Source organism: Dipodomys spectabilis, unplaced genomic scaffold (genome assembly GCF_019054845.1).
Source record: "Dipodomys spectabilis isolate Male_0828 unplaced genomic scaffold, ASM1905484v1 ptg000783l, whole genome shotgun sequence".
NCBI lineage: Eukaryota > Metazoa > Chordata > Mammalia > Rodentia > Heteromyidae > Dipodomys > Dipodomys spectabilis.
In genome coordinates this window covers 5,955,576-5,968,082 of record NW_024871460.1, presented here as the reverse complement: position 1 = coordinate 5,968,082, position 12,507 = coordinate 5,955,576, and the positions used below count along the sequence as shown (strand labels likewise).

Here is a 12,507-nt window from a genome sequence, read left to right as displayed (position 1 = left end):
CTTGCCTTGAGCTGAAGAACTGAGGGACAGAGCCCAGGCCCAGAGTTCAAGTTCCATGACTGCCCCTCCCCCCCAAAAAGTCTCAGGCTGTCCTGCACAGGCTGGCTTTGAACCGCAATCTCCAATGTCAGCCTTCTGAGTAGCAAGAATTATAGGTGTGATCACCAGTACCCAGCTTTGCAGTGATAAGTTTTGAGAAGAACTTGTAGCAGTAAGTTGTCCTCACACAGGGGCGTGTTTCAAGGCGTGTCCCTTCTACATGGAAAATGCCCTGTGTAACATTTATAGAACTCAAGCAATGAGAGGCGGTTGCACCTAGCATTCAGCTCATTAGCTGTGCAGCTGAGTTAGTTCATCTTGTAGGTCTTGAGTTCAGACCCAGTACTGGCATGCAGACACACACACAAACATACACACACATCAAAAAGAATGTGGTTATGTGGGAGGTGGGTGAGGGTTACAATTCAAAGGTAATGAGTAGGTATTTTTCCCCCATTCTTTCTGGGATAATATGAAAATACTAGAACAGGGCAGGGAACTTTAGTTGGTGGTAGGAAGGGAAGGGCAGCCGCTGGCCCTTAGCGATGGGGAAACGCAAAAGGAGCAGGAAATGGAAAAGGAGATCAGGAGGCATTAAACTTCCTGATTTCAGGTGAGCTCAGCTCCGCAGGCTGGACTTGGACTGCAAGTGTCTCACAGGCATTCCCAATAAATCCTCAACCCCCAATGGCTAGTGCTGTTTGCACCCTAGAGACAGCCCGCTTTTACTACCGAAAGTCTATGTACAACAGGTGCTTCAGTGTGTTTTGCTGGCATGAATTAACTAAAGGCAGGCAAAACAAAAAGCCTCGATGTGTTTAATTTTGCTGAAGGAAACACAGGACTGATAAATCACCATGTTTGTGACAAAGGACTAAAGTCAGAAGGAACGTGGAGCTTTTCACGACAGATGCCCCCCCCCCACACACACACACACACAATGGGAATACCTTTAGTGCTCAGCCTGCATTCTCCTTAATGTGATGTTGCTAACGACTTTGTTTTGATTTCTGAAGAACTAGAACTGAAATACTGCCTAGCCAGGCCGCACCTGTAACCCAATGCTTCCTTTAAACCTTGTGTGCCCCACCCCCACCCCATGGCTGAAGATGAACTGAAGTGCGCTCTAATTGTAGCATCAAGTCACATAACCATCTCCTTTTCCCACCATATTTCTATATTGTATTTCTTTCCTAATAAACTTTCCTACTACTTTCCTGGTTGCTTTTTCCCCTTTCTTGTTTATTAAAATGGTATGGTCTTTAAGGAGTTTCAATTCAACATGCCAGTTCATGAGTACAGTGCATCTTGATCAATGCCAACCCTTCCATATTCTCCCCATCTCTCTTCTTCTCTTGCCTGACTTCTCTTACTGGACACAAGGCCCAAGGTAATTAAAGTGCCTAGCAAGGTAGATATTGATAGAACCAACAGAAAGATTGGTTCATTTCCTTCATTAACCTCTTCTTTTAGGCCAGTACTGGGGCTGGACCTCAGCTCCTCCATGTTCTTGCTTGGCTTTTTAGCTCAAAGCTGGTGCTATACCACTTGAGCCACACAGCTCCATGTCTCACGGACTTTTCTTCCCAAGCTGGCTTTGAACCATGGTCCTCAGGTCTCAGCCTCCTGAGTAGCTAGGATGACAGGTGCGAGCCACCAACACCTGGCTATTAATCTCTTTCAAACTGTGAAAACACCAGGGAAATGACAGGCTGAACTTGAAGGTGCTTACCTAGTGAGAAGTGACTCTTGGATAATCCATCAGCACGGTTGTATGATTAAAGAAAAACATGCTATGTAAAAACAAGCAGAGGCTGGGAAGGTAGCTCAGTGGTAGAGTGCTTGCCTAACATGCATGAAGCCTTGGGTTCTGTTGTGCCAGGCCGCAGACCCCCAAAGACCACCAAGGAGCCGAATCTGATGCTAGTACACGAGAGCCATTTATTGCAAGCTCCAGCCTGGACTCACAATCGTCACCGACACAGCGAGTCAGAGTTGTGAGTCCCCGCCATATGTTCAGCAGGGTTTATGTAGGGTTTCCAGCAAGAGGAGGGGTTTCCATCCCAGCAGTTACATGATTGGCTTAAGGTTCTCGGGCTTCTACATAATTGGTCAGCATTTCACGGGCAAATTTCAGGGTAGGCTCATTGGTTAGGGGCATAAGCATTTCCAGTAAAGGTAGGGGCTTTCCAACTTAGTGATTACAGGATTGGTTAAACCATACATAGCAAGCAGATCATTGGTTGGGATACATAAGACTAACCATAGGAATGCAGGCAACAATATATTTTTTTAACTGTTTATGACCCTACAGCTGCTTTTTCCAGGAATTTGACCAACTTGTCCATTTTCCAGTAACTGGGGTCATGTTTCTCAACCCTTTTTCTAACTTGTAGTTGCTAGGGGTATAATTGCAGTTTCGATTGTGGGTTTTCCGAGAACTTTTCCAAAAACTGGTTTTTCCAAAAACTGTTTGTCCCTTAAATGGCTAACTTATGTTCTTCCTCAACAGGTTCCATTCCTCAGTACCACACAAACAGAAAAAGTCAGAAGTGGTGCTGTGGCTCAAGTGGTAGAGTGCTAGCCGTGAGCAAAAGAAGCTCAGAAACAGATCCCAGGTCCTGAGTTCAAGCCCCAGGACTAGCAAACACACACACACACACACACACTCACCAGCAGTAGCAGCAGCAGCAGCAGCAGCAGCAGAGCAGCAGCAAGAGAGCCCTGATGTTTTCATTATACCAGGCCGGGTGCAGAATCTCAACTCTGACCTCAGTATTCCAAGATGTATTTTCCTCTAAATTCATTGTAAAGCATAAGCAGTCTCATACGTACATGTGGGTTATTTCATTCTTGCTTATTGATACTAATTATTCAACTATTTTATTTTGGCTTAATGATAACAAAGCATTTCTTCTATCAATCTGATATTCCTGCAGGGAGTTGGACTTAAGTTTTCTCTTAAAATGAAATGAAACATCTGGGGGTGTAGCTTAGTGACACAGAGCTTGTGTGTGTAAGAATCCATCCCGGCCATCCTGAAGACCAGAGAGATAGTCAGGTACAGAAGGAGGTTTATAAGGAGCTTTATTAGTGGGACCATCTTCCCCATGGAAGAAGGAACAATATGGCCCCTGCCCAGATCCAGGTGAATCCTTGTAATTCCCAGGCTAGAGAGGAGGTACTCTGCATGCACAGCTAGGTCTGGGTGGAGGATGGGAGTACCAATCAATCCAGGGAGAGTACTAGGGCAGGGAGGAGTTCAGGTCTGGGGGGGAGGGGGATTGCACTGCTGAAATGGGAGGGGCTAAGTGCCTGGTAAGGCGGGAATGCCAGACTAGTCTGCTCATGGAAGCTCTGGGTTCAATTCCCAGCATGGAAAAAAGAGACAAAAAAAGTAATTGCAAGCAGTGGGAGAAATAGAATAAAATAGTATTGTAGCATCTTGGAAACTTGATTTTCTTCAAATAACTTCAGAACAAGGAAGTTCTAATTTACAGGAAGATTAATCTCATGATTGGGAAATCACATAGCGTAGCTTAAACCTCACACCTCTTGTTAAATAAATTTTCATGCTTTGCTTGTAAAACCATTTGGGCATTTTCCACAAGATGGCGGTATTGCTTTGTAGTTCACAGGAGAACCAGCTTCCTTCTTTTGTTCTTCATTGAGTTAGAAAAGGGATTGTGCCCGGCACCAGTGGCTCAGGCCTGTAACCCTCGCAATTCAGGAGGCTGAGATCTGAGGATCAAGATCCAAAGCCAGCCTCGGCAGAAAAATAGATGAGACTCTTACTCCAATGAAGCACCAGAAAACTCTGTTGCTCAAAGTTGTGGTGTGCTATCCTTGAGCAAAAGAGCTCAGGGACAAGAACCTGGGCCTTGAGTTCAAGCCCATGACCAACAAAAAAAGTAAGCCATCCAGAATCTCTAGCCAGCCATCCAATTCCCGACAAAGTCACAGAGCACACTTCTACTTTAGAGCTCCTTTGTGTTGTCTTTTAATTAACTTTATTGAGATATAAAGTAAATGAAATAAACTGCACCCCATTTAAAATGGCTTAATAATTTAACAAAAACACATGGCTGTGAACCCACTACCAAATCAAGATAAATTTCCATCACTCTCAAAAATTTTCAATATGGAATTGAGGAGAGTGAACAGTTGCTCACATCTGTATTCTCAGCTAATTGGGAGGAAAAGATTAGGAGGAGAGCCATCTGTGGGCAGCCCTGGCAAAATGTTAGTGAGACCTCATGTAAACCAATAAGCCAGATGTGGTAGTGTTCATCTGTAATCCTAGTTACTCAGGAGGCACACTTGGGAGGGCTGAGATCTAAGGTCAGCCCTAAGCAAAAAGCACTAAAGAAGCAGAGGCAAGAGAATCGCAAGTTCAAGGCCACTTTGGGTCACACAATGAATGACCCCCAGGTGATCTTGGCCTTCAAAGTAAGAAAGTATCTCAAATTAACAAAAAAAATGTTTTAAAAATTCTCACATTTTCTTATATTAGGTTTGTGACAATATAACCTTGATTTGTGTACATAGTTTAAAATTAATGATGCCTTTACGAAAGTATATGGAAGGAAAATAGAAATCATATGTAATAAAATAATGTATATTTCAAAACTTCAATGAGTATAGAAAGCCTTATGAGTTATTCAGACTTATGTAGTCACTTATAATGAATCATTTCAGATTTAGAGAATAAATATTTAGCTGAAAACTACCATCATTTCTTTTTATTTGGCATCTTAAATTTTGGTTCAATAGTGTAATTATTTATTATTAGCTTAGGTGCTGTCCTTTAGCCTTTTCTTCTCAAGACTGTCACTCTAACACTTGAGCCATGCCTCCACTTCTGGCTTTTCTCTGTTTAACTGAAAAATAATAATCTCAATTTTCCTGCCAGGCTGGCTTCGAACCACAATCCTTGGATCTCCACCTCCTAAGAGGCCAAAAATGTAATTCTTATTTCACACGCACATCCAATCATCCTAGATGCACCCCACCAAATGCAGACCTAAGTTGTGTGTCGCAGGTGAAGCCATTTTGTGCAAAGATGCACCTTTTCTGGTAGGGCTTGTGAGAGAACACGGTCCAATCTTTTTTCCATTCACAATGTAATTTGCATTTCTGACCATTCAGGATTATATTAAAATGGTGCAAAGAGTTCCTCCAAAGGAAGAGATTTGGATTTTTTTTGGCTCCCTCAATTTCTTGAGAATATGAGAATATCTAGTATCTTAGCCCCTGACCACTGAAAGCCAGACGTGCTCCAGGTAAGATGACAAATCGCAGCCTCCTCCCAAACTTCCCAACAGGCTCTTTTCCTAGAGGCAATCCGGTTATTCATGTCATTGCAAAAAATGTCAGTAGGTGGCAGCACACACCGGGGTATGAAGTCCTGGAGCCCTGCAGTGAGTGAATAAAGCTTAAGATTTAGGGGACTTCACTGGAGGAAATCCGGCTGCACTAGAGAGAACCCAGCAGGGCCCAGGCTTTCTCTGTAAGGTTGATTGCTACAAAGAGCTGAGTCCAACACAATTTCACCACTAAAAATGAGGGTGAAAGAAGCTTTCACTCTTTCTTGCTTGCTTGCTTTTCTTTTTCTTTCTTTCTTTCCTTTCTTTCGTTTCTTTTCTTTCTTTCTTTCTTTTTTTTTTTTGTGCCCATCCTAGGGCTTGCACTCATGCACTCAGGGCCTGGCACTATTCCTGGGCTGCTTTTGCTCGAGGTTAGTGCTCTATCACTTGAGCCACCACTCCCCTTCCAACTTCTTTGTGTGTTAGAGATAAGAGTCTTAACAGAGTTTTCTGCCCAGGCTGGCTTCCAACTGCAATCGTCGGATCTCAGCCATCTGAGTAGCTAGGATTACACGTGTAAGCCAACGGCACCTGGGTTTTTAATATCTATTTTTAAAAGCCCTGTACCTTTGCTAAAAGATCTTGAAGCAGAAATGTCTGCTCAATCATCCACTTTCTCCCATTCAGGATAAAACTAATGGTGGCTAAAGAATCAGGGTTTCCATGAATGGTTAAGAGCAATCTAACCTTTCTGTTGGAAGTAAATTCACAGAAGGGACAGTAATCCTTGGGGAAGTCCAGGAAGATGTCACAAGAACAAAGATCTGATAGACAAGTATAGGCTAGGCATTGGTGGCTCACCCCTATAATCCCAGCTATACCAAAGTGCTTCAAAACCAGCCAGAGCAGAAAAGTGCAGGAGACTATGAACTCTAATTAGCCATCCAAAAGCCACAAGTGGAGGTGTGGCTCAAGTAGTAGAGATCCATCCTTGAGTGAAGAAGCCAAACAGATGTACATTAAGAATAAAGCAGATGTGCATTAAGAGTAAACAGGAATTGCTTCTGAGTTGATGCTATTCTCACGTTCAGTCACCTTTCGGTGACTTCTGTCACCCTCTCATTTGCCAGTGGCCTTGGTAAGACAAAGTACAGTTATTACATTCAGTGTGGGCAGAAAACTGGTGGCATCATTAGCAATGATGCCAACAACCAGACAGAAAGAGAGGGAGGGAAATCTGGGCAATTGGATGGCAATTGGACAGAATTCTCTCCCTCTGGACTCTCTCAACATCTGGGCTTGTGTCTTGCATATCTTGGTTTATTTCATAAAGGTAGAAAGCTGATCCTTCTGCAATAAAACTCCAGGACACATTTGTCGTGGAGCACCAAAATAGCAAGAAAGATAAGCGAAAGAAAGGATTCACACTGCATGGCTTCCACCTGCAACAGGAGCTTTTGTTACACTGGGGCATGCCCGCACATGCCTGCTAGCCCAGAGCTGAGGAGGCTGAGGAGGGAGGATCCGGTGGTTGAAGTCTGCTAGAACTACAAAGAAAGACTTTTATCTTGAAGAGGAAGAAAAGGGAGGAAATGAAAAAAGGAAAGAAAGAAGGAAGGAGAGTGAAAGGGGAAGGAGGGAGAGAGGAAGGAAAAGAACAAGGGAGTGAGGGAAAAAAAGCAGAGCATTTATTACATTTCTCATTTATTACATTTCATTTAATCTCCTTCCTCCTCCCCGCCCATGCCCAAAGGGACTGGTGATAAACTGTCCACAGGAGAGCAGAAACTTCTGTGACTGGAATGGATTTTGACAAGAGGATCTGGGAATCAAAGCAAAGGGGTCAGGCTCCTCAACTCTTCTAAAATAGTCTTGCTGCTGAATTATCAATGCCCTTCTCTCTACCATCCACCCTACCCCCACCCCCACCTCCCACGGGTCACAGTGCATTCTGGGACCAGGTGCCTCGGGGTTCCTGGCATTGGGGCAGACAAGTTGTCCAAAGTCAGCTGATTCTCAGCTGATTCAACTTTCCCTAAGTTAGGTAAAAGGCTCGGTCTTCTAAACCAGCAGATCTTCAAAGGAAAGGTTAAAGCAATACCAGCACACTGGTTCTCATTTCCTGTAAACACACACACACACACACACACACACACACACACCTTGTCAAGCAAGAACAATAAAGGCTGCTGTTCACTCTCCCTCAATATTTTTATCCTCAACTGACACATTTTTGTTACTGAAATGGATCTGTTAGGTTTTTAAAAAGAGGTAGCCGAGTAAGAACAGCTCCATGCACGTGGTATTCAGGTAAGGGGTAGGTTTATTTAGTAGACCTGCTGGAACAAGGCAAGGTTGGCACTCCACGCGGCAGGCAAAAAAGGATGTCTGGCCCTGGATTAGGCCTTATACAGGGTAGGGGCGGGGAAAGGTGTGTCCAGGTAAAGAAAAGTGGGATCAGGTAAGAGGTGGGACCAGGTGGGAGAAAGGTGTGGCCACATCAGATTAAGATGTGACCTCAGCGGATACAGATGTGACCTCTTCCGGGTGTCCCAGTTGCCTAGGTAACGCAGGTACTGGGCGGGGTCTACTCGCCATCCAGGAATGGACCTTACAGGATCTTTAAAACTTGATCTAATGGAAACTTTATATCGTCTTATTTCATTTAAACCACAGGAGACAGGAATTGTGAATCCCAGATCCAAAGAGGGTAAGTGACTAGAATAAGAGTGTAATCATGGGCTGGGAAGGTGGCTCAGTGATAGAACGCTTGCCTTGTGTGCATGAGGCCCTGGGTTCGATTCCTCAGCACCACATAAGCAAAAAGAAAAAAGCCAGAAGTGGCGCTGTGGCTCAAGTGGTAGAGCACTAGCCTTGAGCTGAAGAGCTGAGGGACAGCACCCAGGTCCAGAGCTCAGGCCCCACGACCGGACCCCTCCCCCCCCCCCAAAAAAAAGAGTGTAATCAATATATGACAGAATCCACGTGAAAATTGGGCACTTGAGCCTGGTGCTGGTGGCTCACACTGTAATCCTAGCCACTCAGGAGGCGGAGAATCTGAGGGTCACAGTTCAAAGCTGGCCCAGTTAGGGAAGTCTGTAAGACTCTTATCTCCAATGAACTTCCAAAAAAGCCAGAAGTGGAGCTGTGGCTCAGGGGTAGAGCACTAGCCTTGAGCAGAAAAACTCAGAAACAGCGTCCAGGCCCTAAATTCAAACCCTAGGACTGGCAGGTGTGCACGCACGCGCATACATACACACACATGCACGCAAAAGAGATGGACACTTGAGGGAGATACTTGTGATAATCTCTGTAATAATTATGGGACTGAAATACGGGAAGCAGGTTAATGGGACATCTACTTGTGTTAAAAGGTTTTTTTGTTGTTGTTTGTTTTGTTTTCAAATGTGTGCCCAGAAAAAATTCGTGGCCCAGGTCTATAATCCCAACTACTCTGTTTTGTTTTGTTTTGTTTTGTTTTTTTGGGGGGGGTCCGGTTGTGGGGCCTGAACTCTGGGCCTGGGCGCTGTCCCTCAGCTCTTCAGCTCAAGGCTAGTGCTCTACCACTTGAGCCACAGCACCACTTCCGGCTTTTTTCTTTTTGCTTATGTGGTGCTGAGGAATGGAACCCAGGGCTTCATGCATGCAAGGCAAGCGCTCTACCACTGAGCCACCTTCCCAGCCCCCAACTACTCTGAAGGCTGAGATCTTGAGGATTTTAATGAGAGGCCATCTAGGGCAGAAATGTCCATCAGATTCCATCTCCAAAATAACCTGCAAAAAGCAGGCTTGGAAGCGTGGCTCAGGTAGCAGAGCACAAGATAATGTTTTTGATTGACTCTGTAGAATGAAGCTCTTAGAAGCTCATTTACTCACAGCCATTTCTCTCATACATTTCTACCACTCTTTTTTTTTTTTATAAAAAGCTAGAAACATAATTTCTTTATTTGAAAAATAATTTTATTGTTATTCTTGAGGTGTTATACAGAAGGGGATATCATTTCATCAATCAGGTAATTTCTTTTGACAAGCGTCATCTAATAGCGAGTGTTGGCTGCAGACAGGGGAGTTATTTCCTTTCTGGACCATGACTGGGCACTGTCTTGGGAATCTATAGAATTAGGGCTCAAGAGTTGCTGAGCATTCTAGGTGTGACATTTAGGCAAATTACTCATCTTTTTTTCTTTACTCAAGCTTGGCTATTTATAGTTTGAAAGCTAGAATATCTAACATTCAGGTTTTGTTGTGATGACAAATTAAACAGTATAAATAAGGTACCACATACAGCACAAAAATAAGTGCTCAACAAATTGTGGATTTTTAGTTGTTGATAAGGAATGGTCTTATGCAACATTGGGAAAAGTTCATACCATCTTCCTTAAACAACATAGTCTGAACTAAGCATGGTAGTGCACACCTGTAATCCCAGTTCTTGGGAGGCTAAGGAAGGATGATTTAGTTTGAGGCTAGCCTGGGCTACATGACAATAATGTCTAAATAATAATAATAATGATAATGCTAAGATAATAAATACTTCCAAATATGGCTCAAATGATACTGATATAGTCTACCTACAAGAGATTACAGCAGGAGCTTTGCCTGTCCTATCTTTCTGTCCCCTGCAGGGCCAGATGCTAGTCTTCAGGAATGCCTAGTGACTTCCAGTTGTGTCTCATTGCACAAGCGGAGCAATATCTGTATGCTTACAGGTGGCGCAGCCTATGGTGGCTGGTACGGTCCCTGCAGCTTCTCAGCAGGTAAATGTGAAGCTATTTCTAAAAATTAATACTTTCTTGCAAGACATCTTTCAGTTGCATGTAGATAGTGGAGCTTTACAAAATAAAACAAAAGTTTAGAAGGAGGAATGTTGAACAATAACTTCTAAGTATACTTTGAGCCAATTCTGTCATTTGAAAGTATTTACTTCCTTCTCTATTGGCTCATAGTACTTTATTTATTTTTTTTTTTTGCTTGACATTTAATTTATTGACTTCTTTCTTTTTTGATGATACTGGCATTTGAACTCCAGACCTGGCAGTTGTCACTTGAGCCACCCCTTTAGCCTTTATTGCTTTATTTTCCTGATGGAGCATTATACTTATTTCTTCCTGGGCCAACCTAGGATCTTCCTGTTTGTGCTGCGACGTAGCTGGTGACAGGTGCGTGCCATCGTGCCCAGCTCTATGTTGAGATGGGATATTGGTTTTTTGTTTGTTTGCCTAGATGGTCTCCAGCTGCAACCCCCTCAATCCGTGCCTCCCAGTAGCTGAGATTATAAGTATGCAACATCACACCAGCTTTGTGCTTATTTTTTGATATAGGAGCTCACAGTCCTCCTGCCTCAGTCTCCTAAGTGCTTGGGTCACAAGCCTGCACCATCAACACTAGATGAAATCTTTTTAGAGCACAACCCTGTAGCCAGAGTGACACGCACTGCCTGCTTGCATTTTTAATGCAGCGGATGTCAACAAGTCATAGTTACAATAACTGTTGAGAAGATGAAGCACATTTAGGGGAGAAGCCAAGGGTCCGCGTTCTGTCTTGATGAAGGTTGTTCTTGCTAAGTGGGGTTAGGACATGCATGTGCCCTGTTAGTGACATATGGATAGTCGATTGCTCACTATGTCGACTTATTGTTCTAAGTTTTATTCTCTGCACCTTATGAATAGAAAATACCATAAAAGCACAGGATTCCACTGCACGAACCTTTATTTATCCAAACCTTCTTTACCCAAATAGACCTTCTGACTTCGCACCTGGCCCGCGCCCACAGCTCGGTTGCCCCGCCCCGCCCCGCCCCGCCCCGCCCCGCCCCGCCTAGGTGTTGATATTTTCCTCCCTCGGCCACGCCCCCCAGGCCACGCCGAAGCCCTGGCCACGCCCCCTACAGGAGTTCACATCGGCCCGACTCGCCGAGCTGTTCAGCTTACCCGCAGGGATTCCCTCTCCAGCCAATCGCTGCAGAGCCTCGGGACTGCCCAGAACAAAGATGGCGGGGGAAGGCCTCAGTGAGGGCAGACTGATCTGAACACCCAAGTCCTCAGCCAAACAGCAGAGACGGTGGTGATAGCGGCGCGGTACGGACCATGGAGGAGAGCAGCAGCTCCGGGAGCGGTGGCGGCGACAGCAACAGCACCGGCGGGCCTGGCGGGGCGCAGCAACGGGAGCTGGAGCGCATGGCTGAAGTCCTGGTGACCGGGGAGCAGCTACGGTAAGGCGAGGGGCGCAGCCCCGGTGGGCTCGCGTTGGCACTGCCAGCCCGTGCCCGCTGCAGCCCTGCGCGCACGCGCACCGGGGCTCTATGGCTCGCGTGTCCCGCGCGGCTCCCAAAGACCGCGGCTGGCACGCGTGGACGGGGGACCCACGCTGTGTCCGCGCCTGGCGGAAGCCACCGGAGAGGACACGCCGCGGACGCGGGGCTGCGGGGACGGGGACGCGGGGAGGTGGGGCGTGCTGCGCCCTGGGCTGCCTGCTGCGTCCCCGCGCGCCCTCGCCGCCTCGCGCCCCCCGTGCGCCCTCACCCCCACCCGCCCTGCGCTCTTCCTACGTCCCGGGAGCCGCCTGGCCTCCTGCCGGCACCCCGCACCTCCTCTTTCCCGAGAGCCCGAGGGGCGGTGTGGGGGTCCGCGCCTGCCACGGCCCCTCTCCTCCGATCGCCTTCAGATTCGGGTGTCCCCCTGGCTGGCGCGTCCCGTTCACTCTCCTGACACCCCGTTGCTTTCCGTCTGTAAAAACGAGGCGGATCACACCGCCTCGCTGGCAGGCTGGTGGCTAGCACCCCCACCCCACCCCGAGAACCTGTTTGTCGGAGACCCGGAGCCTCTCCCTCCGAGGGCATTTCATCAGTTCTCCTTTGGGTCCGCAAGGGGGCGTGAGCCACCGTGTCAGGCCCGCCGCCCCGGTGTCACCTTGCCCAGCGCGCGCACTCGGGGCTTTGGACCCCAGGGTCGTCCTCGGGCTGCAGCAGGAATGAAGCCGCCTCGTCAGGTCTCCCAGACCCAGAAACAGCCCCGTGCCTTCGGTCTCCCTCCTCGTTCCTTTTTCTTGGCCACATAATTAACCGTTGGATTTACGGTCGGACCCGTTCCCAGCGTGTGGTCTCAAGTCACTTTGCCTGGTAAACAGAACAGAACAGAAACAACAAAGCCACCCAGCCTTATAG

At 46.5% G+C, this 12,507-nt stretch overlaps 1 protein-coding gene across 1 annotated transcript in view; it reads left to right on the top strand.

Annotated features, from left to right (window-relative positions):
• The first annotated feature begins 11,262 nt into the window (after nucleotides 1-11,262).
• Nucleotides 11,263-12,507, top strand: part of Deptor (DEP domain containing MTOR interacting protein) — a 121,596-nt gene continuing 120,351 nt past the window's right edge. Inside the window, exon 1 of the mRNA XM_042672992.1 lies at nucleotides 11,263-11,556. Coding sequence (XP_042528926.1) covers nucleotides 11,432-11,556 — 125 coding nt within the window. The 5' untranslated portion in view covers nucleotides 11,263-11,431. The remainder of the gene's footprint in view (nucleotides 11,557-12,507) is intronic.